Source organism: Elgaria multicarinata, chromosome 11 (genome assembly GCF_023053635.1).
Source record: "Elgaria multicarinata webbii isolate HBS135686 ecotype San Diego chromosome 11, rElgMul1.1.pri, whole genome shotgun sequence".
Lineage (NCBI taxonomy): Eukaryota > Metazoa > Chordata > Lepidosauria > Squamata > Anguidae > Elgaria > Elgaria multicarinata.
The window spans coordinates 48665074-48690619 of NC_086181.1; the positions used below are offsets into that span (position 1 = coordinate 48665074).

General features: G+C 50.2%; 1 protein-coding gene across 1 annotated transcript; it reads left to right on the forward strand.

Moving 5' to 3' along the window:
• The first annotated feature begins 107 nt into the window (after window positions 1–107).
• On the forward strand, window positions 108–19934 carry GPC2 (glypican 2). Its single transcript, XM_063137467.1, has 10 exons — window positions 108–264; window positions 1333–1491; window positions 2059–2369; window positions 3932–4012; window positions 5736–5901; window positions 6212–6342; window positions 12708–12848; window positions 18103–18239; window positions 18669–18844; window positions 19645–19934. The coding sequence occupies exons 1-10, from the start codon at window positions 108–110 to the stop codon at window positions 19896–19898; spliced, it is 1713 nt and encodes a 570-aa protein (XP_062993537.1). The 3' UTR covers window positions 19899–19934.
• Window positions 19935–25546: the final 5612 nt, after the last annotated feature.

Genomic DNA, 25546 nt, shown 5'->3' on the forward strand with positions numbered 1-25546 from the left:
GCGGCTCTCGCTCCTTCTCCGGGTCGGATCGCGGTGCCGCGGCGCGGGACGCAGCTTGCGCACAGGGACCTCCCTTCCCCTGGCCTTGGCGCTATTGACCTCGCGGGATGGGGCCGCCGCTGCTGCTGCTGGCGCTGGGCGCGCTGCTTTGTTCCGCCGCTGCTGCTGGCGAGGCTCGCGGGGCGCGGAGCTGCGCGGAGAGCCGGCAGGCGCTGGCGGGTCGGGGCTTCGCGCTCGCCTCGCTCCCACCCAGCCTCATCTCGGGTAAGAGGATTTGCCCGCAGCGGCACCTCGGAAGCCCCCCGACGCCCCCCGCCATATTCCACTCCCCCGCACCGGGGCTCCGAGCGCGCTTCGACCAAACTTTCTTGGGGGTCCTCAGCCCGGAGGGGGGCGGGTGTGCCTCTCGGCGCGCCACGCTGGATGGGGTGAGCCTCGTGGAGGAGATCCGCCACGCCACCCCGTCCCCAGCCTGCTTCTGTTTTGGGAGTTTCTTGAACACAAGTTGCTTGGAGGGGGCGCCTCTTAAATCCCCTTCCTCGCTTCGGCGGGGCGTTTTCTCCACCAGGACGTTACCCGAAGGGAGGAGCGGGGAGGAGGCAGGCCGGCAATGATACCTATCCGTCCGAAGAGCTGCTCAGGACCTCACAAACAGCTCCCCCCCACCCCGGTCCCCAGACTGGGTTGCCTCTGCTCAGCTCCGCTCCCCTTCTCCGCCCCCCAAAACGAATCCAATAGCTCCTCCTCTCCGTTCCCCTGGGGAGGGGGACACTCCATGCCTCTCTCCCCCCCCCCCCGAAGGACTCTCCAGTTCTCTGTGGGTAGTGAAGGCTCATAGCTCTGATTTCTGTAGGGCTGTAAATCTATTCTGGGGTTCAGTTAGAACCAGTCAAAACTCTAAAAGAACTATCCAAGGTCCTGAAAACAATGTTTGGAAAGGGGTCGGGACATTGGACCGCTCCTTTAGAGTTCTGGCTGGTTCTGGCCAAAACCAGGAGTGGATTCACAGCCTCAGTGAAATCTGAGCCGCCAGCTTCCACTAGTTGTCTATATGGGCGGTGGGGGGGGGGGCAGAGAGAAGGAGAAAGCAAGGAAGGAATGGCCCTTTCAATGGCTTTATCATCATGTAAATTATTTTAGCCCACCCCAAATTATTCTGAAGTGGTCTGGGCAACTTAGATTGAAGCCATCCAGTGGGTGTGAAGGAAGAAGCTGGGGAGGGGAAGGAGTGAAATAATCCCCCCCCCTGCAAAGAAATTGTTGAGCCGCTTGGTGGAGTAGGAAGTGGGGCTGGGGGAGGCAGACTGACTCACTCTCCCCCCTCCCCGCCAGGAGAGCACCTGCGCATCTGCCCCCAGGACTACACATGCTGCGCCAGTGAGACGGAGGAGCGCCTCAGTGAACAAAGCCAGGGGGACCTGCAAGCCCTGGTGGGGGGAGCCGCTGCCTTCCTGCTCAGCACCCTCACCTCCCGCCAGCGTCGCTTTCAGGGTGAGAGGGGAGGGGTCCTGGCACCCTCCCAATCCTGTTTTCTGTGGGGCTCACCCTGTCCATTGGACCTGCTTGATTGGGCTTCCTGGAGCACCCAGGAGTCCTGGCTCCTCCATAAGCCTCCCTGTCCTTCCCTTAATTGCTCCCCCCCCCATCAGCCTCTGCCTTTTGACCTTCTGCTGCTGCATCTGGCACTGCAAGGGAGCTCTGGGGCGGGGTCCTCTGTCCTCTCCTCTGGGCACATATTCTAAAGGCACGTGCACCCTGCCACCCCAACCCCCACTAGGCACCCAAAGCCCTCGTTTCCAATTTCTGCCCACCCCTCTCCAACCTGTCCACACCCTCCTCTAATTGTTCAGTTTATCTACAGTAGGTGCTGGGGCTAGAGCCTACTTGGTAGCCCTTCAGTCCTCTAGGAGCCTGGGATGGCTATGGCTGGTGGGGAAGAAAAGGCCATCTGCACATGCTTGGGAGCCTTCTAATTTTATTACCTTGCATGATTTCTGGGACTGAACTTGGGCTCCCATGAAACCAACCTCTCCGCGATGTCTTTCTTCCCATCTGCAGATTTCTTCCGGGAGCTTCTTGCAGGAGCTGAGCACTCCCTCCAGGCCATGTTCACCCGCTCCTACGGGCGACTGTACTCTCAGCATGCCCGTCTCTTCCAGGGACTCTTTGTGGAGCTGCGACGTCACCTCCAAGGGGCCCGGCCTGGCCTGGACGAGGCCCTAAGCGACTTCTGGGCTCGCCTCTTGGAGCGGATGGTGCCACTGCTCAACCCCCAGTATAGCTTCCCTGAGGGCTATCTGGAATGTGTGGGGCGCCAGGCAGATGGTCTGAGGGCCTTTGGGGACAGTCCTCGCCAGCTCCGAGTGCAGGTGACCTTTTCCCTTCTTCAGGGCCCCCTCCTCCTGAGCTGCTGGTACCTGGTACACAGAGCCCCTCCTGAGCAGCAGCCATCCCACTCCCCCACCCTCGCTGTCCACCCACCTCCAAATAAATCCTCACACGGAGTTCCAATCCTTCTTGGGATCCCGTATCGTTCATTTACCACCAGAAAAATCCTTTGGTTCCTCCTCCCTTGAGACCTCTGATGCTCAAACAGCCCAACATGACCTCTCCTGGGTAGCCTGGCCATGCCCAAACTCACATGTGAAGTGTGTGTGTGTGTAAGAGGGTGATGTCATTTGGAGTCTGACACACTTCAGGCCATTGAAATCAGTAAGGTTCAATCCTCATAAGTTTGGAAAATGAAACAAAGATGACCAAGGACTAGAAGTGAAGTCCTTCATGTACCTAAAAGGTGTCACACTGAAGAGAGCTGCAGCCTGTTCTCTCTAATCGAAGACTGTAGGACATGGAAGTACAGGCAGACAGAATTTGGTTGATCATCAGGAAGAACTTCCTAATGGCCAGAGACAATGGAACCAACTGTGTCAATCCTTTCAGGGGGCCCTGGGGAGCTTCGCCCTCCAGAATCTGGCTCACTAACCCGCCAGCTGCCCCAACTCAGTCTGTATGAGTCGGGCAACTCACAGATTTCTGTCCCTGCCCCCAAAATCACCATTAACGGAAATTGCAGTGACAATTTGCACAAATTGTAACCGTAATTTGCAGAACTTGCAGCTGTAAATGGCTTAATTTGCACAAATTCTGCCTGCAATTTGCACAAAATTAAGTAATTTACAGCTCATTCCTGCCCCCAGAAATAAACCCCTGCCTGTCTTCAAGAGGCCTGTAGGTGGCGCCTGTTGTCAGGTGGTTTCCCACCCATGCACCTATCCTGCTCTGATCGGCAGTGGGGTCTGCAGCAGGGAGCAGCACCTTGAGGTCCTGGCCCAACCTGTTTGGGGAGAGATGCTGCTTCTCTGTTCTGAGAGGGCTGTGTAGCAGCTGTTCCTCTTTTTATGCCAGCATTTGAGGAGTGCCTCAGTCAATAGATCCTTTGCGCACACAGCAGCCACTGCTGCTGCCGCCAAGCACGTGCAGAGATGGCTGTGACTCCACCTGTGCAGTGGGCCTTTGGGTGCTGGGTTGTGTTGTGTGGGGCAGAGGGGGAAGTCAGTTTAGCAGTGGAAAGCATTTCAGAAATGTGGTTTCATGCATGCTTGACCATGTGGCCTGGACTGAAAACCAAGAGTTATGTCAGGTAGACAGGATGTAAACAGGATGTAAACATTTATCATAAGTAAAGAAACTGGATTTCCTGACTCATCTGAGTCCTGCATCAACTCTGGGCACAGATGGCTACCTGTGTGTGCTCCCCAGGCCCTCTGAATGGCAAGCACGCCACTCAATCCTTTCCTTTGCAGCTGCTCACAGTTCCTCTCATTGCATCACTAGGTCTCCATGCTATGGGGTGGGGGGCATGTGTCTGTGTGTGAGCTGGTGTGCAGTGCTGCTCTGACTGCTCTTCCCCCTCTCTTCTGCTTCTCTCCAGGTGACCCGGGCCTTCATTGCCGCTCGGGCCTTTGTTCAGGGCCTGGCAACTGGGCGAGATGTGGTTGCCCAGGCAGTCAAGGTGAGGGGGCACTGCCTCTGGCTGTGGGATGCTGATGCTGTGCCCTCCAGCATCAGATAGCATATGTGGTGATTTGGGAGGGGAGGGGCAGGTGAGACCCTCCTGCCCACCCTACCCCTGTTTGCGCCATGTCTCTTGACTTTCCCATACCTGTCTCACCTCCTCCACCACCCCGTTAGCTGGCAAATGCCCTCCCAGGGCTACCCCAAGTCTATGAACTTTCTAGATTTCCTTCTTAACCAAAGCCCACACAATGCTGTATGAAGGGCAATAACAGAATACCTGCAAAGGTGCCTGGTCAGTTATACAACCGTATAAGGTGATCCCTCCCCAACCTAGTTCAGCAGCAGACAGAACATCCCTCCTATGGGGTGGAGGTGTTTCAGCACCTGCTGTGAACATTGCTGTCTCCTGAACTAGCCAATAGCAACAGCAAACCCCAGAACTTATTGGAGTGAGGCAGCCTGAAACACCTGGCACTCCATCTCCTCAGGAAGTTTCATTGGCAGACAGTGCAAGACTTAATGGAGCGCTTCAACCCTTCGCTATGTTTTGACAACAGAGACAGAGGTGTTCTATCTGCGATCTATATTTGCTGTTAGCTGTGCAATCTGTGGAGAATAGGTTCTGATAATAATGTTTGCTTTAAACGGGTGGAGTGCATGTGGCCTCAGGATGGGATCTGGCCCACAGTGCCTTCTGATCCAGTCTGTGCCCCCCCTCATCCCCCCGCCCACAGTAAGAACTAGGCTTTGAAGAAAAGGTTCTTTTCTAAGACTACATGCGACATGGTGAGATTTTGATTAGCAGCATGCGAGAGAGACAACAGAGAGGAAGATGGGGAGAGAGAAGTGTGTGTGTGTAGGGAAAGGAAATAGCTTGTCCCTACCCACTGTCAGCTCTGGCCCCACCCAGCGCTAGTATGCAGCCCCTGGGGGAATGTGGCCACTGATATGAAAAAGCTTCCCAAGCTCTGCTTTCGGTGGCAGCACAAGATGTCCCACAGCCTGAGGTGGGAGAGTGTGCACAGCTCCCTCTCTGAAGAGGCCACTCAGCCAAGTGATCTCTTGTTCCGGGGACTCTCCAAGAACAAGAGATTGGGCAGGCTGGCAAGGAAGCTGCTTCCCACTCCCCTGCTTTAGCATCTGCTTCAGCGGGTGATCCGTGGTCCTCCCAAACCACAGTCTGAGCAGGAGAGACACCCTGCCTCATGGGAGGGCCAGCCCTGTCTGTTTCAAACAGTAGAAGACATTGGGAAAGTGTTTTATGTTATAAACAGTTTTGGTGAGGAGGAGGAGGAGGAGGAGGGTGGCTTTCCCTAGGCCTCTTCCTCTCCATTCCAGTGGCTGTTTGGTGGGCTGGATGGAGCATGATCTGGCCTCTCACCCCATGTGCACCATCCTCTCCATGAATGAATGGGGAGAGAGGGGGATACCAGCTTTGACTTCACCCACCAGCCCAGGCACTGTCCAGCACTGATCACCTGCCACATGTAACCCTCAGGGGCAAAACTTTTGGGGGGGCCTTCCTATAGGGCTTCCTAGATTGAGGTGTGCGCTCATTGCAAAACTTTGGTTCTCTGGAACTCACGTGAAGCAACGGAAAGCCTTTGGCTGAGAAACCGTCTCCCTTTCTGCCCCCTCTATTCCTGTGTGCTTTCATGTTTGGAGCAGCTGCGGGGGACACAGAATGCTCAGCCTGGCTCCCTTCTCTCTCCCCACAGCTGTCCCCCAGTGGGGAGTGCCGCCGGGCACACATGCGTCTCTCCTACTGCCCGCTCTGCCATGGAAGCCCAGCTCTTAAGGCTTGCAATGGATTCTGCCTCAATGTCATGAAAGGCTGCCTGGCAAGCACCACCGAAATGGACCCCGAATGGGAGCGATTCCTCGGTGAGATTGGAGGGTGTGGGGAGCATAAGGTTGGTGGGGTGGGGGAGCAGGGTTGTGTTCATAGAGGGGACCCACTGGAATAGCCCAGTGCTGCGGGGAGACCTTTCCCTCAAGCAGGTTCCTCTCACAGTGGAGCAGCTTGCAGGGGGGCTCAGCGTGGTGCTGTGGCAGAGCAATGGACGCGGGCACAACTCCCCGCTCAGCCGTGGAGCTTGCTGGGGGCCCATGGACCAGCCTTGCTGTCACTGTCTAAGTGCAAGACCCCATCGCCCACAATGTAACCCTCTCCCCTTCTTTTCCTTCCTCCAAGATGCACTGACCCAGCTGGCTGAGCGTCTCGGAGGACCCTTTAACTTTGAGTTGGCGGCTGACTCAATTGGAGTGAAGATCTCCGAGGCTATCATGTATCTGCAGGAGCACGGCATGCAGACATCAGCCAAAGTGAGCATGGTACACCCTTCTGCATGTGTTGGGGGGCGGCGCAGCAGGGAAATGCTGACCATTCTCCTTTTAAGATTGCACCACCACCACCAACCCGCCCCCAGAAGTGGATGACTACATGTAAAGTACAAAAACAGGGCATGTTGTTGCTTGAGACAGACAAGCTGGCACCTCTGTTCCACAGGCAGAAGCCCACCTGGTTGGCAGTAGAATCTGGCTTTAGCTGGGGACAGGAGAGCATTCTCTACTGCACCTGAGGGAGCAGCAGGCTAGGTAAGGGGCCCTGGGTAGGCCATGTGGCACCTCCCCTCGAAGTCTCATCCGTGCTCCCCTTCCCACCCTATCCTAGCATCTACTGCTGCAGGCAGCTGCCTCATTCTACCTAATTTCTCATTCTGCCTCATTTCTAGGCCCAGCATAGAAAACCAAAACAAACAAAAAAGGCTAAAGTATTGCTTGTAAAACAGACTTGGAAGGCTAAATGTGTTTCTGAAACTCACAAGCCCTTATGAGACAGGTTAATCTTTCCCATTCTATTTGACTAGCTTGTTCCCCAAACTTGAACAGGGGTATCTGAGATTCACCAGATCAAGAGAGAATGCAATGGCTTTAAAGGACAGACCCCACTCAAGGATAGACTTGCAAATCTTTACCAAATGTGTTTGGCTTTAAGAATAGATTATATATAGGTTGTGGTCCTTGAAACTTTTCTCAGGTTAAATAATACAAAGTGGTACTACAAAACATACATTTATTGTTCACACAGTATTGGAGAATAACAGAACTACGTAATGATAAACATGTAAAACAAATTTCTGCATACAATGCAATTAGGACAATTAGAAGCATAATAGAAATCATGGCTAGCATATATATATATATATATATATATATATATATATATATATATATATAATTACTGTTCTGTTCTTTTCAACCCACAAATCTCTCATCGTTAAGAGTTCCCTGCTATCAAGGGGCCTTGCTAGACCTACTGGGGAATCCATGTGGGAGGAGGGGCCAGCCTGCGCTAAAAGTCCTGCTAGAAGGACCTATCGCATCCACCATTTTTTTTTAGTTTAAAGGGGCCGTGTGCGCAGGAGTGCACCACCGGAAAAGGTAGGTGGTTTTTTTTTAAAAAAAAATGGGTCCCCTGCTCCCCCTTCCCCCAATTTCCACTCCTCATGATCTCCCCTAGCCTCCAATCCACCGATCTCCTAATGTCCTCCATTTCCCACCCCCATGTCCCCAGCCTCCGTTTCCCACCCCCTCATGTCCCCTGGCCTCTGTTTTCCACCCACCCCATGTCTCCTGGCCTCCATTTCCCACCCACCCCATGTCCCCTGGCCTGCGATCCTGCCGCCGCCGAGTCCCCAGCGTGCATAGAATCATAGAATCATAGAATAGCAGAGTTGGAAGGGGCCTACAAGGCCATCGAGTCCAACCCCCTGCTCAATGCAGGAATCCACCCTAAAGCATCCTTGACAGATGGTTGTCCAGCTGCCTCTTGAATGCCTCTAGTGTGGGAGAGCCCACAACCTCCCTAGGTAACTGATTCCACCGTCGCACTGCTCTAACAGTCAGGAAGTTTTTCCTGATGTCCAGCTGGAATCTGGCTTCCTTTAACTTGAGCCCGTTATTCTGTGTCCTGCACTCTGGGAGGATCGAGAAGAGATCCTTGCCCTCCTCTGTGTGACAACCTTTTAAGTATTTGAAGAGTGTTCTCATGTCTCCCCTCAATCTTCTCTTCTCCAGGCTAAACATGCCCAGTTCTTTCAGTCTCTCTTCATAGGGCTTTGTTTCTAGACCTCTAATCATCCTGGTTGCCCTCTTCTGAACACGCTCCAGCTTGTCTGCGTCCTTCTTGAATTGTGGAGCCCAGAACTGGACACAATACTCTAGATGAGGCCTAACCAGGGCCGAATAGAGAGGAACCAGTACCTCACGTGATTTGGAAGCTATACTTCTATTAATGCAGCCCAAAATAGCATTTGCCTTTCTTGCAGCCATATCACACTGTTGGCTCATATTCAGCTTGTGATCTACAACAATTCCAAGATCTTTCTCGTTTGTAGTATTGCTGAGCCAAGTGTCCCCCATCTTGTAACTGTGCCTTTGGTTTCTATTCCCTAAATGTAGAACTTGGCATTTATCCCTATTAAATTTCATGCTGTTGGTTTCAGCCCAGCACTCCAGCCTATCAAGATCACTTTGAGTTTTGTTTCTGTCTTCCAGAGAATTAGCTATCCCACCCAATTTTGTGTCATCTGCAAATTTGATCAGCGTTCCCTACACTTCCTCGTCCAAATCATTAATAAAAATGTTGAAGAGCACTGGGCCCAGGACTGAGCCCTGCGGCACCCCACTCGTTGCCTCTCCCCAGTTTGAGAAGGTTCCATTGATAAGTACTCTTTGAGTCCGATTCTGTAGCCAACTGTGGATCCACCTAATAGTTGTTCCATCTAGCCCACTTTTAGCTAGTTTGTTAATCAGAATGTCATGTGGTACTTTGTCAAAAGCTTTGCTGAAGTCAAGATATATGACATCCACAGCATTCCCACAGTCCACAAGGGAGGTTATCCTATCAAAAAATGAGATCAAATAAGTCTGACAGGATTTGTTCCTGACAAATCCATGTTGGCTTCTAGTAATCACTGCATTGATTTCAAGGTGTTTACAGATTGACTTCTTTATAATCTGCTCCAGAATTTTCCCAGGGATGGATGTCTGTCTGACTGGTCTGTAGTTCCCAGGTTCCTCCTTTTTGCCCTTTTTGAAGATAGGGACGTTAGCCCTCCTCCAGTCGTCCGGCACCTCACCCGTCTTCCATGATTTTGCAAAGATAATAGACAAAGGCTCTGAGAGTTCTTCCGCTAGCTCCTTCATTACTCTTGGATGCAGTTCATCGGGCCCTGGAGATTTGAACTCATTCAAGGAAATTAGGTGTTCTATGACCATTTGTTTATCAATCTCAAACTGCAATCCTGCCCCCTCAACTTCTGCTTCACTTTTCCCAGGGGGGTCATAGACCCGCTTTTGGGAGAAGACCGAGGCAAAGTAGGAATTGAGCACTTCAGTCTTTTCTTTGTCATCTGTTATCAATTTGCCATCCTCATTAAGCAGTTGAACCACCATTTCTTTCCTCTGTCTTTTACTACTCACGTATCTGAAGAAAGCCTTTTTATTGCTTTTAATGTCCCTCGCTAATCTCAGCTCATTCACAGCTTTAGCCTTCCTGACGCCATTTCGGCACTTCTGCGCCACTTGTCTGTACTCTTCTTTTGTAGCCTGGCCTTCCTTCCACTTCCTATATGTATCCCTTTTTGTTTTCAGTTCATCAATAAGCTTTTTGTGGAGCCTCATTGGTTTCCTCTGTTGTCTTCTATCTTTTCTCCTTGTTGGAATTGTTTGTAACTATGCCTTTAAAATTTCATTTTTTAAATACTCCCACCCATCCTGCACTCCTTTTCTCTTTAGGCTCCCTTGCCAAGGGACCTTACTTATTATAGTTCTGAGTTTATTAAAATCAGATTTCCTAAAATCCAGAGTACGTGTATGGCTACGCTCGACTTTTGTCTCCTTCATAATCAAGAATTCAAGTATGACGTGGTCACTTTCCCCCAGAGTTCCCGTAACTGCCACTTTATCCACTAAGTCATCCCTATTGGTCAATAACAAGTCAAGGATTGCCGATCCTCTAGTTCCTTCCTCCGCTTTCTGTAGGAGAAAGTTATCACCCGTACATGTCAGGAATTTCTTGGAAGGGCCGCTTTTGGCAGTAATGGTCTCCCAACAGATATCAGGGTAATTGAAGTCCCCCATCACTACTACATCACACTTCCTTGAAACACTGGCAATTTGTTTCTCAAAAGTTTCGTCCTCGTCTTCTCCTTGATTGGGTGGTCGGTAGTAGACTCCGATTATCATATTCTTTTTATTCCTTGCCCCATTTATTTTAATCCAGATGCTCTTGACGGGGCTCCCAATCTCATCTGCCTGTATTTCTGTGCAGGGATAGGTATTTTTAACATATAGTGCAACTCCACCTCCCTTTCTATTTCTTCTGTTCTTTTTGAACAAGTTATATCCTTCAATTGCTGTATTCCAGTCATGGGAGTCATCCCACCAAGTTTCAGTTATACCTATCAAGTCGTATTTGCCTTCATGTAATAAGAGTTCAAGTTCATTCTGTTTGTTTCTCATTCTCTGGGCATTAGTATATAGACATCAAAGACCATGTGTTTTATAGTCTGGCTTTGTTCCTACCTTGTTGCAGACACTATTTTGGGACACTGTTGGAGCTGTTCTCTGTACTGTGGTGCATTGGCCTTCATCCATTGTTGCCTCAAAATTTACGTCTCCCACCCCCATAAGATTCAGTTTAAAGCCCTCCTGATGAAGTTCTTCATGCTGTGGCCGAACTCATTCTTTCCAGCCCTTGTGAGGTGCAACCCATCCCTTGCCAGCAGTCCATGTTCCAAGTAGCGTAGCCCGTGGTCCCAGAATCCAAAACTCTCACGATGGCACCACCTTCGAAGCCAGTCGTTCATCCGGAGTATTTTCCCCCCCTTTCTAATCCTCTTCCAAGAACCGGGAGGATGGATGAGAAAACAACCTGGGCCCCAAAGTTCTTCAGTTTCCTTCCCAGAACTTCAAAGTCTGAAATGATTTCTTCGTAGCTCTGCTTGGCGACATCATTTGTTCCCACATGGATGAGAAGAAAGGGGTATGTGTCCGTAGGCTTTATGAGCTTCGGTAACCCTTCAGTCACATCTCTAATCTGTGCTCCAGGGAGACAGCACACCTGGCGAGTCCATGGGTCTTCACGACATACTTGGGTTTCAATCCCACGCAGCAGGGAGTCTCCCACAACGACTACTCTTCTCTTCTTCTTGGTTGACCTACCTTCTGTCTCTTGGTCACTGTTGCATGGTGTCTCCTGTACTTCTTCCTCTGCAAACTGTCCTTCAGTCTCATTCTCCAGAAGCTGAAAGCGGTTGCTTAACTCCAATGGCTCCACTGGTGCAGAACGCCCTCTAATTCCTCCTCTCCTAACTGTCACTCTTTTCCAGGGAGTTTCCTCTTCATTGGCTTTCCTCCCCTCAGCATACTCTACTTCTGCTTCAGCTGGCTGTTGTTCTTCAATCTCATGTGCTTCTTGTTGCTGTTGCAGTTCCACCATTCGGTCTAAGAACTCCTCGACTTCTCTTATTCCTTGGAGGGTGGACACTCGCCGCTCAAGTCCTCTCACTTTTTCTTCCAAAAGTGCCACCAGCTTGCCCTTGTTGCAGGTATACGCCATGTTGAGCTCAGGCAGAAACACGAACATTGCACACCCTTTGCAGGTCACCACCTCTAGGGACTCCTTTCCATCCATAATGTCGATTTCTGCTTTGGTTTTTTTCCTTTTTGATTATAGTAGAATTGCCTTTGCTATGTTGTGTCCTCTCTGAAGGTACACAACTATATGAGGATGTCTTAAGGGAAAGTAATCTTTTGGGGGGGGGTTTGCTTTTGTTTGGTGGTGGGGTTTTTTTCTCTTTATGTTTTTCTTTTTTTCCCCCACCTCTTTTTTATTTTTATTTTTTATTATTATTTTTTATTTTGTTTATTTTTTTAGAGGCCTCCCCTTTGGCCTCCCCTGCCGAACTCCCCCTGTCAAACTCCTGTTTGCTCTTCCTGTTTGCTCGCTCCCTGGGAATCTGGCTTACTTTTATAGCTCCTACTTGAGCTGGGCCAGCTGCTCTTCCCTGCTTCTGCTTAGCTCCAAGTCAGGAACCAGAATCAATGTTCTTTGAGTTTGTGTTCCTCATTAGGTCATGTTAGGTCATATTCCAGGTGTCCTGTTTGCTCAGTATTGTTGCTTCTCATGCCCAACTTTGAGTTAGGACAGTTCTTATCAGCAGGTGCTACCACAAGATTTCAAAACAACTTTCCCTCCTAGTGGACACTATCTGAGCATGCTCAGCTCTCTGCCAGCACACTCACACACTCTCTCAGCATACTGTGGCCTTGGCCGTACTCTGAGAAGCCGCTTTTTAAAATGTCCACTGTGGTTTTTTCCCCTTTCTTCAAAGACAGTCCTGCATGTCTTTAAAGTCTTAGTTATTGGTATAATATTGATTAGCATAGAATCAAACTTCAAGGTCTTTGTGTCCATGGCTTAGGAGTCTGGAATATACTTCTGGGGCTATTTCAGATATGAGTATGGGGTCTTTTTAGGGGTTCTTCTTGTAAATCTCCCCAAAACCCTCACTCAAGCCACCCCATTCCAGATCAGATCATCCATATTTCACTTGAAGTAACCTTCTTCTTGCAGCATAATTTAACCCTTTTAGCACCAGATTAACACCCTCCACCTTCAGGTATTTCAGAGCTGTGGCAGCCCACGACCAGTCCCTGGCCGCTCCCGCCGTGCCACACGTGAAGAAACCAAACGCCGCTTCCGAACCTACTCTCCTGAGGAGAAACCAACCACTGCTGCAGGAACCAACCTGGATCGGCTGGTAGGTACCAAGAGCCCTGCTCCTCCTACATGGATCCATACTCAGTCATACTTTGAGTAGACCAATTTAAAACAATGCAACTTAAGTTAGTCCATCTGTCTTCACTATGGAAAACGCAGCAGATACCTGTGTCTGAATTAGTGTTTTCAGGAAGGGTGTCTGAGGAACTAAGACAAAAAGTAGTGACAAAAGATTAAGTTTCTGACCTATTGACAAACTGTAAACCAAGAAATCCAGGTCAAGATGATATCCATCCTATAACTCTTAAAGAATTAAAAAGTGAAATTACTGATCGTTTAACAAAAATATGTCCTATGTCCCTAAAATTAGCCTCTGTACTAGAGGACTGGAGAATGGCTGATGTAATACCAATTTTCAGAAAGAGATCCAGGAGGATCCAGGAAATTACAAGCCTACTAGCTTAACATCTGTTCCAATTAGTGGAAAGTGTTATGAAAGATGAAAAATGTACAAGCATATACAAGAAGTCCTTCAGGAGAAGCCCCTAAGCCATTTTTTATTTCAATTAATTGATTCATGATAGGCAAACCCAGAAACTCTGGGTTGTTTAGGGGTTATTCTGGGTTGTTAAAAACAAGACAAAACATGGAAACGATGAGTGCGTGGTTTGTGTGCTCCACTCATCCCCAGCAACTGTGACATGGAAACAGGATGACAGTTTACCTGAACTTTGAAAAGGCTCATGACAAACTCCCCCACCAAAGACTCCACAACAAATGTAACAGTCGTGGGATAAGGGGACAGGTTCTCTTTTGGAGCGGAAGCTGATTAAAGAACAGGAGGCAGAGAACAACAATAAATAACCACTTCTTGCAATGAAGGGGAGTAAATGGTGGCGTCCCCCAAGGATCTGTAAAGGGACCAATGCTTTCCAACTTATTCATAAAAGATGTGGTGTTAGGGATGAGCAGTGTGGTAGTCAGGTCTGTTGCTGACACCAAATTATTTAGGCTCGTTAAAACAAAAAGGAACAGCAAAGAGCTCCAAAGGGGACATGATTTTACTATACAAAAGCAGCATACCAAAAAAATGATGATGTGGATGATCTCTCTAAACTGAGAGAATGGCAGCAAAATGGCAAATGTGGTTCAATGCAAACAAGTGTAAAACGATGACTGTTGGGGCAGAAAACCCCAAATTGAAGTATAACGTGATGGGCTCTGAGCTAGTGGTGACTGACTGAGAAAAAGATCTTGAGGTTGTGGTGGGCAGTTAGATATATTTAAAGCACAATTCTGCACATGTTTACACAGAAGGAAGTCCCATTGAGTACAATGAGGCTTTCTTCCAGGTAAGTGGGTACAGGATTGCAGCATTAATTTTTAGTTCCTTTTATATTTATCAATAGTATTTACAATACAAACTCATAGTGCATTTTGTGCTATAGCTATAGGAACTTACCATCACCACCACCTTGCCCCATGCTGCTGTTGTCCTGTAGTAGCTGCTGATGGCCACAGCTGCTTGCCTTGGGCACCACTGGCCAACCACCCACCAGCCATGCCAGCCTGAGCTGTGGCTCTAGGAGCTGGGCTGGGCCAAGCTGGGCTACCTGCCACTACTGCCATGCAGCTTACACGCTCCCGACCACCACAGGGATGGGAGCCTTCCACCCGGAGACCCAAAGAATTGTCTCACCCCAAGAAGGCCCAGGTGGGCAATGGGAGCCTTCCCAGCCCCTCCTGACCAGTGATCCAAGCCTTTCCTTGGCCAGGGACATTGCGCTGGCCAAGAGAAGTCCTGGATGGGCCACGGCAGAGGCTGGGAAGGCCCATTTCCGGAAATGTCAGAATGGGCCTTTCCAGCCTCTGCCACAGTGATTTTTCCGGATTTCCCCCCAAAATATGGGATTTCCCCCCAGACCTGGTTTGCCCTCTGTTTTCTGAACTTGTCTGGGCAAAACCGGGCATGTGGTCACCCTAGGGAGGGCACATGGTTCCCACCTCTCCTGCTGTCCTCATCCACCACTGCATGGAAATGTCCTTACTTGGAGATGTCCTTGTGGGTGAAGTGACCACAGGAACTGCCTGTGGGCTGGTGGTGCAGGCAGTCTCCAGGACTACTTGGCTCATAGCGCCTCACTGTGAGGAGGCACCTCCTTGGAGCCTGGCATTTGGGCCTGGTGGACTTTCTGGAGAGCTATGCCAGCTGCTTTCTTGCTGCAGCCCCAGAATATGAAACCACTGTTTTGAACCACCCTCCCCCACAAGATTTTGAACCCAAATAAAGGGCAGCACTTTGCTGTGCAGCCTGGCAATCTCCCATTTAAAAAAATCAATTTAAAGTAATCTTAAAAAATGCAATTAAAACCGCGAAATTCTAAAGCAAGAAGGTTTGAGAACCCTTGTGATAGTAGAATAGGGAGGGAGGGTAGCTTGCAGAAGCAGGGATCCCGGCGGGTTCTGGGGGAGGCTCAATTTATTTATTATTTATTAATTACACTTCTATACCGCCCAATAGCCGGAGCTCTCTGGGCGGTTCACAAAAATTAAAAACATTCCAAGTATAAAACAACAGTATAAAACCATAATATAAAATACAATATAAAAGCTCAACCAGATAAAAACAGCAGCAATGCAAAATTACAAATTTAAAACACCAAGTTAAAATTTATTTATAGACTTAAAATGCTGGGAGAATAAAAAGGCTCACGAAGGGTCTTGGGGTGTCAGGAGGGTGGGGTGAGGGTGGGGAAGGGAATGCAATTAACCAAGTTAATTCTGCCAGTCAAATGACTTATGTGAACATTTGCATTGATAACTAAATTGTTCTCATTGGACCAGCTTGGCCCGCCCCCCACAAATCTAAGAGTTTCAGGGGGATTGTATGGCACCATTTTCAAAATCTGACTTCTACAGTCATGTTCTGAAGGTGGAAATATAGTGTAAACCCAATTTTTATGGCTGCTATTTAACCAGCAGCCTATTTCATCACCACAAATGGTTTCCTAGACCTTGAAAATGGGGTTCAGGCAGGGCCGGCGCTACCATTAGGCCAACTAGGCAGCCGACTAGGGTGCAGACTTCAGAGGGGCACCTGGCGCGGCTGACCCTCATCATCACAGCCCTCTCCCGGCCGAGGGAGTGGGTGGCTGCACACAAACATGGCCAGAGCTGGCAAGGCGACTTGACTGCAGCTGGCAAGCAGCGAGATGTGGCTGGAGGGGCCCAAGTTTGGGCTGGTAAAGAGCCCCGCTGCCTGGTCTCCCCGAGAGCAGGGAGCCAGTGGGCTGGGCTGAGCTGAACTCGGAGGAATCTGAGCAGCCCTATCCTTTCTGCAGGTCCCGCGGGAGCACATGACTCCCGGAGAGGCACACATCCGATTGCGGCCTGATCCCACCTCCTGGGCTCTGAGACCCTGCCGCTGGTGGCTGTGCACTCAACTGCTGGCGCAGCCTTATGGGGCTTACTTCTGAGTAATTCCTGGTGTTGCCTGGGTGCAAGCTCTTCTCCCTGATACTGGGAAGAAACTCCTAGAGTTGGAACATACTTCCCGGTAAAGTCATGGGTAGGATCCGGCTGGAAGAGACACTACATGTCCACTGCCCCCTTGGAGGGTGGCGTCAGGTTAAGGTGTGACAGGTGCTAGATTGAGGGGCGGCAACACCCCGCCTTCCCCAGCCTTTATACCGTGGCAAAAGATGGATAAAAAGGAAGAGAGGTGTGTGAGTGGGAGAGAGATCGAGATCAGCACCCAAGTTTGTGTGACGCTCCAAATTGGAAGCTCCTAATTAGGGGCGGTAGTGGGGAGCAGTGGTGTTGCTATAGCTCAGCTGTCCCCAAGCTGCCTCCCCCTTGTGTTGGACTACAAGTCCCACCATCCACAGCTAGCATATACCATAGTTCAGCGTTCCCCAATCTCTGGTGCCTTCCTGCCTATAACTCCCAGCATTCTCGACCGTTAACCATGCTGGCCAAAGCGGATGGGAGTTGAAGACCCAAACATCTGGTGGGCACCAGGTTGGCAAAGACAGCTATAGCTCCTCTGGACATGTTCAGAAGTGTCCTTTGCATTGCCGCCCCTTGCTGCCATGGCTGGCTCAGGGCAGGTTCCCAAGAGAAACCCTGGGTGTTTGGCGTCTGTGCTCCCCTCCCCTCTGTTTTCTTTAGGAACTCCCCCGTCTTTCAGGATAAGGGCAGCCTTTACAGCATAGGAGGACCCTCCCGAGCGAAACTTCTCCTTCTAGTCCAGCCATGAGATAAGCTGCCCTTGCTTGGATTTGGATTTATGCAGTTGTACTCAGCATCTTAGTCTGGAACTTTCTCCTCCTCCTCTTCCTCCGACAGGTAGCTCCTGTCAGAGGAGGTTTAACTCTCCTGAGGCTTCTTTTAACTGAAGGTGGCAGCAATTGAACCCAGGACCTTCTCCATTTCTTTATTTAGCCATTATTTATATTCATGAGTCATCTCTTAACCTCGTCCTCTAGGGGGACCTTCAATAATTTAAATAACTAGAACTAAAACACAAATTAAATAATACAATATAATAAAATACATCTGCACAACGTTTCAACATGAAGCCTGGCCTGCACCACAGAAAGCGAAGGCTGCACTCCTAAAACCCGCTTGCCCGGGAGTGAGCCCCATTGAATTCAATGGGATTTACTTCCGAGTGGACACACATAAGATTGCACAACATATCACTTGTGGACGACCCACAATTAGTTTTTTTTTTAATAAATAAATGTGTAGCTCCTGCACTGGGGCTAAGGGTGAATGAATAGGATCGGGACCACAGTGTTGTAAATTCCACCACTCAACAGTGCAAATAGCAGTGTTGGAGCTCAATTTTTTTGGGTGTGTGTGTGTGTGCAAGTAGCTCCCCTTGCCTAGGGCGCAAAATAGTCTGGCACCGGCCCTGGGTTCAGCACATGTGTATATCTGCTCTTCTACTTTCATGAGTTACGTGAATGGTGCTGCATAATCCCTCTTGCAACTCCATTGCATTGTATGATTTGGCGGGGAGGGGGGAGGAATCCCACTCCATGAGGACAATGTCACTGTGAAAGATCACCCATCAGTGGGATTGCCACTTGACCCCGTCCTTGCCCTTGCAGCAAGTGGGGGCTGCCTCGTGGTGCTGAGTTGCTGGAAGGGAGGTGGGAGGGCACCTGCTCTGGGGGGCCCCTAGCAGGGATGCTCCATGCAGACTGGAAAGGAGAATGCATTTGTTCCGGAGATCCTGAGAGAGAACCTCAGGTTGTCCCTAATGGACCCCTCTTCTCCCTGGCCAGGTGCTGGATGTGAAGGAGAAGCTGCACCGTATGAGGCGCTTCTGGGTGCTGCTGCCCCACACTCTCTGCAGCGACGAGAAGCTGGCTGCCGATGTCACCAATGAGGGCAGCTGCTGGAACGGGCAGGCAAGGGGCAGGTAGCCTCTTGCAGAGATGGGAGGGCGGGACTCGGGAGGGAAGGAGGGGGCATGGCATTTGCAGGGCTTTTGTTTGCGGAGGTGGGATGGGGAGGCAGCAAGGATGGGCCTCTCCCCTGCGCCCTTACCTCCTGAGCAGCAGTCAGGAGTTATAAAAAAAGTTCTAAAAAAATGTATTGCTTTGCATGTGGGGCTGGCGGGGGGTGGGTGGGCGGTAGAGGGAAGGATTAAAACTAGGAATCTCTGGATGAAAATGTGAGGGAGGAAGGCTCTTAAGCCTGTGGATGGCATCTTTGTGTAGGGGCCGTGTGTAGGGGGGTGTCTCTGTGTGTGCAGTGTGTGCACCCCAGCTGAGCTGCGCCATTTATGTAAGGATTAGGCTCCCTCCACCCACATTTGGCCATTGTTTTCCCTGCACTGACCATCCAGGTACCTCCCAGACGTGACGGGTGATGGGCTGGTGAACCAGATCAACAACCCTGAGGTGGAGGTGGACATTTCGCGGCCTGATATGCCCACACGCCAACATGTCCTGGCTCTACGCAGTGCCACGTCTCGCTTGGTGGGGGCCTGCAGTGGGCAAGACATCGATTTCCAGGATGCAGGTGAGGCTCCGTCCCCAGCCCACCTAGCACCCCAAACCACCCCCACTTTGCAGAGGATGACGGGGGAGGCTTTCTCCATGAATCATCCTCATTTTTAAATGAGGATTTCAGCTTGGCTGGAGCAGGTAGCCACCCTCTGAGGTGATGGCAGTAAGGAGCCCAAGGCCTGAATGCTTTCCATGGAAGAGGAGGCTCTCCGTGGCTATGGGTCAGGATAGCTCTATGTTAAGTCCAGGATCAGGGGCAGGCTGGCTTTTGGGACCAGTTGCTGGAGGACGCGAGCAGGAAGCTGGAGGTTCTTGCATTCATGTGCTATTTGTGGGCACCCCACAGTGGAAGCAGGACACGGGATGAGTCAGGTCTTTGCTGTGATCCCGCTTTAGGGCTCTTCCTTTGCCCTCTAACCGACCTCAACCAATCCTGGCCTTGCTCTGCTGCCAGTGTGACTTGGCTGGCCAGATGAGGTGATGAGGAGGCATGGAGCAGTCAGACGCAAGGGTCCTGCTCCAGGGTGCAGGTGGGGAAGCAACAGCGAAAGCTTTTGCTGTGCCAAGTGCTGTGCACGTGGAGGACATCCCAGACCCGTGCTCACCTTGCGCTTGGCTTGAAATGCCTCCTCCGTCTCCCGACATGTCAGCGTCTTGCTTGGTAACGGGGCTGGAATGACGTGCTCTGGTTTCCCTTCTGCTCCTGTAGTGACTCCCAGCGTTACTGGAAACCACCAGTCCATACTGCCCCCATCCCCCGTCACAATGACTAAAAAGCCTTGCAAATGCTGTGTGTCCTGTCTTGTGTTTCAGATGACGGTGGCAGCAGTGGTTCAGGGGTTGGATACAGCGAAGACCGGCCAGCTTCAGGGCCAGGAGGAGTGGGTGCTGGAGATGTCCTTGTAGGCTCCCGCCCTTCCCCTGAAGTCCGGCCACCCCGCAGGCCTGGGAAGGGGGCCTCTTCCCGGCAGAACCAGAGTGGGGGAAGGCTCAGCAGCGGGACAGGGCCCTCCCCCATCCACACCCTCCCTCTCTCCCTCCTCTTGCTCCTCCTGGGGGGATGGTGACCCTCACCGATTTGGCACCTCTGAAGGGCCGATTTTCTGTGGAAGGACCCACCCTAGAGGCAGAGATCCCCTCTCAATTTTCTCAAAGGGAAGCTCCCCCTGCCCCCAGCAGGTTAGTCAACTGTACATGTGTGTTGGGGCGAGATTCCGTTTTAAGGGGTAGGAAAGGAGTGGTAGGAAAATCCACTGACAGCACCTCTGGGGTTCTGAAGAGGAATGGAGGGAGGCAAGTAAAAACTTGTACCCTTTTTGTCCCGGGGGGCAGGGGGAGCATTTTCCAGGTGGTGGTTTGGGAGGGGGGCTGTGAGGGAGAGGCCTTACCAGGAGTGCCAACTCTCGATTCTTTTTTATACCTTGGGTTTTTCTCATTTTTTGCTAGGGAACATTTTTTACTAAGTGTGCGATAGGGGAGTGGGGGGGGGAGGGGAGGTTGTGTGGACAGGGGTGCTTACGGGCTTGCTTGCTTAGTCACATGACAGATTTCATCTTCATGACAGGGGTGGAGCTGCGGGCGAGGTGGCCACCCCTCCTTTCTCATGTACGCAGAGAACAAGCGTAAGCAGCCGGGGACACCCCCTCCCAACGCCTGCCACTGTTTCTACAGCAACCAGGCTCAGTTCTTAGATTCTTCCCCCCCCCCCACCGATATTTGTGGGGAAGGAGATGTGGATTGTTGGCACAAGAGATGCAAAACACTTCCCCTGTTTTTTAGCACAAAGGAACTGGCTTTCGCAGCAATGCTGGTGTCTTATTTTCTGGATTGTTCCCCCCCTTAAATTATGGAATAAAATATTTAATTTATTGATTTCCATACTCCCTCTTGTTTCGTTGAAATCTGGGGAAAATGTGTGGTGGACACAAGTCCTTCCCTCCCTCCCTTCGACTCCTCCTTTCGTGAGAAGGAACCCAGAGTGCCTAAGGACTTCGGTGGCAGCTGCATCAACCCGCCCTTGCATCATGGCAGCCTCAGACGACTCAGCAACGATGCGCTTCTTTCTGCCACAGAATTGGAGGAGGGAGTGGAGCAGGACCCACCCCGTGTTGCCCGCTCTCTCCCTCCCTTGCTGCAGCCTCTCCCGGGGTAGGTGAGTGGGTGTTCTGGCATGGGTTCCAGGGCAGCTCATGCCCTGCAGAAAGCTGCTGCACTGGCCTGAAATGCCCTGAGGCAGCCTCCCTGGCCTGGTGCCCTCGGGACACTTTGGACTTCAAGTCCCATCATTCCAAACCAGAATAGCCAATTATCAGGAATGCTGTGGATTGTAGTGCAAAACATCTGGAGGGCTTCAGGTTGGGAAAGGCTGCCCTGGGAAGTCATGGACTTGGGACAGTGTGTAAGCCCCCCGGCCAGCCTGGTGAAAGTGTTTGTGTGAACCTGGCTAAGTAGCAGCAGGCAAATGGAGGCCGGAAACCAGACCACCTCCTAGACTGCCGTAGATATGAGGAAGCAGATTGAGAGGCTGGAGCCCTGCTTGTTGGTCCAGCAGTCCTGCCCCAGATTGTAGCGGGGAGAGGTGTGTGGTCACCATGCACTTTGAACGTACTTTGATGCCATTTGGAGTTCTATGAGCCCCTTTGGTAACCCTTGGTGTGTGGGTCTTGACCTCAACCTAGCCCTGAGTGTGGTTTCCGAAGGTCTCTCAAGTGGCTGTAATAAACACAGCAGCTCTGCTTAGATGAGTGTGTTTCCTGCAGTTTAATTTCCCCTACTCTTGCTCTGATGGAGTCACTGAGGCCCAGGAAGGAAGGAGCAGATCGTGAGATGGAGTGGATGAGTTCTTCCAAAGAGATGCTGTTACATGTCCTTTGGTCACACATTATGCCCATTCAAAGATGAGCCTATCAGAAGCATGTCCCTAACTTCTGACCCTAACCCTAAATCCTAACCCTGAGAAAACTATCTGGATCTTGAAGTTTATGAGTTTCCTTCCAAAAGCTCCTCTAGGCAAAAGCTCCTGTTATGCAAATCTGTGATGTGACCACAGAATACTGTATATGGTTCTGGTCACCACACTTAAAAAAAAGATATTGCAGAGCTACAAAAGGGGTTGAATTGGGCAATTAAAATGATCAAGAGGCTGGAACCACACCCCTATGAGGGATGGTTCCAAAAGGTGGGATTGTTTAGCTTAGAAAAGAGGCAAGGAAGGGGAAACATGATACAGGGATACAAATTAGTTTTGTATTTTATTTATGTGGCCTCCCATCCATGTTTGGTACAATGTAAAGAAATCCCAGTAATTCTACATTTGTTACACACAAACACACACACACACACACAGGGATGTGCATTGAGTTTGGACCTGTTCTGAAGCCTAAGTAGAATTGCCTCCAAATATGCCTCAAAATGACATATTTTGTTTTTATTTCACTCAGTGCTGCAAAAGGGGGGAAGGAGGTGTGGTTCACGACTTACAGGTCCACCTCTGAATCCTAGATTGGCTTTTTACCATGGCCTCCCTTCCCTGTGCTTTGGGGAAGGACAAGGATGGGATCATGAGATGGCCATTCTTCCAATGCCGGCACGCTTAACTATGAAACAGGCTCAACCAGAAAATTTGAAACCATCCATACTGAGCTACACCTCTAATGAAGGAAGGCTCAGCCCAGGGCTTCCTGTTGCCCAAGGAACATTCCCAACTTCCTATAGCTTGAGACATAAACAAACAGGCCTGCCTGTACTGACATGCTCTACTGATCCAGTGTACAGAAACTGGAAAGACAGCAGTGCCCTCCCTGCATGGACCAGAGCCCACTGTTGCATAAATTATGCTAATCTGAGTGCGTTCAAATCCAATATTGAGACACTTGTGAAACATCACAGGCAAGGCGTTGGGCACCAAACATTTATTCTCAAGAATAGGGTGATGATGTCGTGCTCATACAGCAAAGGCAGGATCACAACACATTGCATTCAAACCACAGCATATATAGTCTAGATGTTACGCATCATTTGCTCACATTTCCTTGGTCCACCTCATCCGTTACATCACTCAGGCATGCTCAGTTGCACAGGTGCGCTCAAGCGGTGGTCAAAGAAAGGAACTGAATCAGGGAAAACACCTGGCCACCACCATCACCACATGTGCAGTATACCTGCTCGCAGGTGTGCTTTGCATCACATACCTGCATGTAGCCCTTCCCTTATATGGCGGTGTCTGGGCAGCTCTCTGGCCAAACTAGGCTCTTCCATGGCCCTGTTTTCTCTGAGGGTAGCCTTGTCTCCTCAATCCTAACCCTAACCGTTACCCTAACACTAACCATGCTCCCTGGAGACAGGACTCACTGCAGCCTCATCTAGTCCGTCTGCAAGGCGTCCTCATGGCCCACTCCATCTCTTTGGCCCAACTAGGCTCTTCCACGGCCCTGGTTTCTCTGAGTGTAGCCTTGTCTCCTCAATCCTAACCCTAACCATTACCCTAACCATGTTCCCCAGAGACAGGACTCACTGCAGCCTCATCTAGTCCATCTGCAAGGTGTCCGCATGACCCACTCCATCTCTTTGGCCCAACTAGGCTTTTCCATGGCAATGGTTTCTCTGAGGGGAGACTTGTCTCCTCAATCCTAACCCTAACCCTAACCGTATCCCTGGCCCAACTACACAAGATATGAAAAAAAGACAGAGACTCAGGGTAGATGGAACAAATGGTGGAAATGGTTAGAGGATTCAACACCACCAATAACATGAGTATATGATTTTGGGTAGTAGAATGAATATATTAAGAATAGTGAAACTGGTCAATTTCATAATTCTGTAAGGGTTAGGGTTAGGGTTAGGTTGAATTTTTTTTTTTAGGTTGATTTTTATTAAATTAAAATCATTCTACATATAATTTTACATCTACATTCAAGATACCTTCACAAATATGATACACTCTTTTGACTTTTGGCTTTACCAATACATTTGTTTAGTCCCTAAAGTTACCACTAATATATCATTCAAGTTATATTCACAGCAGGCTACCGAAAGGTGTACAAAGCAGGCGTAGGGGAGAACGGATCTCTCCTAGGGCAGCATTTCACCCCATGCTTTCCAACAGCTCCCTGAAACCGCCGGGAGAGTTTCACCAGGGGAGCGGGCTGAGGAAGCAACCAGGACACCTCGCTTCGCCTCTCCTTCTCAGCTTAGAGAGCTGAGGCCGTGGAAGCTCTGAGCCAGCGCCTGGGCAGGAGAGTGGGCTGGATGAGGGCCCATGAGCCAAGGGTCAAGCCAGACGAGACGCAAGTGCTATTTGTGGGCGGTTCATCGATCCGGTTAAGGGACAGTCGCCCTGCCCTGGAAGGGGAGTTACAGGCCTTCTAAAAGTGAAGTCTGCCGTGCAGAGATGATGGCAGATCCGACCTCGTCTGCAGAGGCACAGGCTCCCTCGGGGACTCAGAGCACCACCTGTTCAAGGAATCCTTTTCACTTCTGATTAGTAGTTATTTTAGTTATTATTAGACACTTAGTGATTTTCTCTCCTGTTGCTTTTAGTTTAGTGAATTTATTTCCATTGTCTTGGCGGTTTTATTCTGTATTAAGCTGTATTCTCTTAATTTCTTATTCTTTAAAATATTTTGTACACCATCTTTGGGCTTGGGGGGAGTTAAAGTGCAGTAAATAAAAAGAAAAGTTAGAAATAAATTAAAATAAACTACAACTAAAATACAAAGGGAAATAAAAAAAAACCACCTGTGACCCCTACTGAAAGCTGCTCTGAGCCACTGAGGGAGCCTGTGCCTCTAACGGACAACAGTGGAACCGTGACCATCCCCATCATAGACGTCACCCTTTAGGAAGTGTGTAACTCCCCCCCCCTCCAGAACAGGGTGAATGTCACTAAGGCGGAACGAGGACCCACCTGCAAACAGTACGTCTGTTCTGTCTGGATTGAATCTGAGTTTCTTGACTCTCATCCAGTCCGTTCTCCTGTCTGTGTGCCTGTTCAGAGCTTCCACTGCCTGAACCCTATGAGCTGAGAAGGAGAGGCACTGGTGAGGCCTCAGCCCGTGCCCCCGGTTAACGTCTCCTGGCGGTCTGATGTAGATGTTGGGAAGAATGGGGGTCAAAAAGATCCTTGAGGCCCCCTGTAGCAAGACCTCTGTAGGACAGACCCATCATCCCCTAACACCACCACCTTCAGAATTCTAGGCAGGAGCAGAAGTCTTGCAACACAAGAATTCCCTGGAACTCAAGACAGCCTTCCCAGATGGTTAGCATAAGAGGACCAAGAGAGTCCATGGGGTTGCAGGTCCCCTATCCTTCTGCCGGCAAAGAGACGGGCATACCGGCAGGGTTGCACGCCTCCCCATTCCTCTCTTGGTACAGGTCGACCCAAGAGTGACCCCCCCCATCTCTAAAACGGGAACAGCTGACTCATGGCTGTGACCCCCGGGGAGATGGCTCCCATAAAGCTTCAAAGATTAAGGTATTTCTAATTCTCAGTTGTTCTCTGCAGTTACAGATTTGATTTATTTATTTATTTATTTATTTATTACATTTTTATACCGCCCAATAGCCAAAGCTGTCTGGGTGGTTCAGATGTGCATGCAGGCAATAATCCATTCACACATGCAGTTCAAGGTGAACCAATCTTCTGGCCAAAAGTAGACTCACACGGATGGGTGCGGACGGGTGGCGTTGAAATGACGTTCCTCATCATGATCCAGAA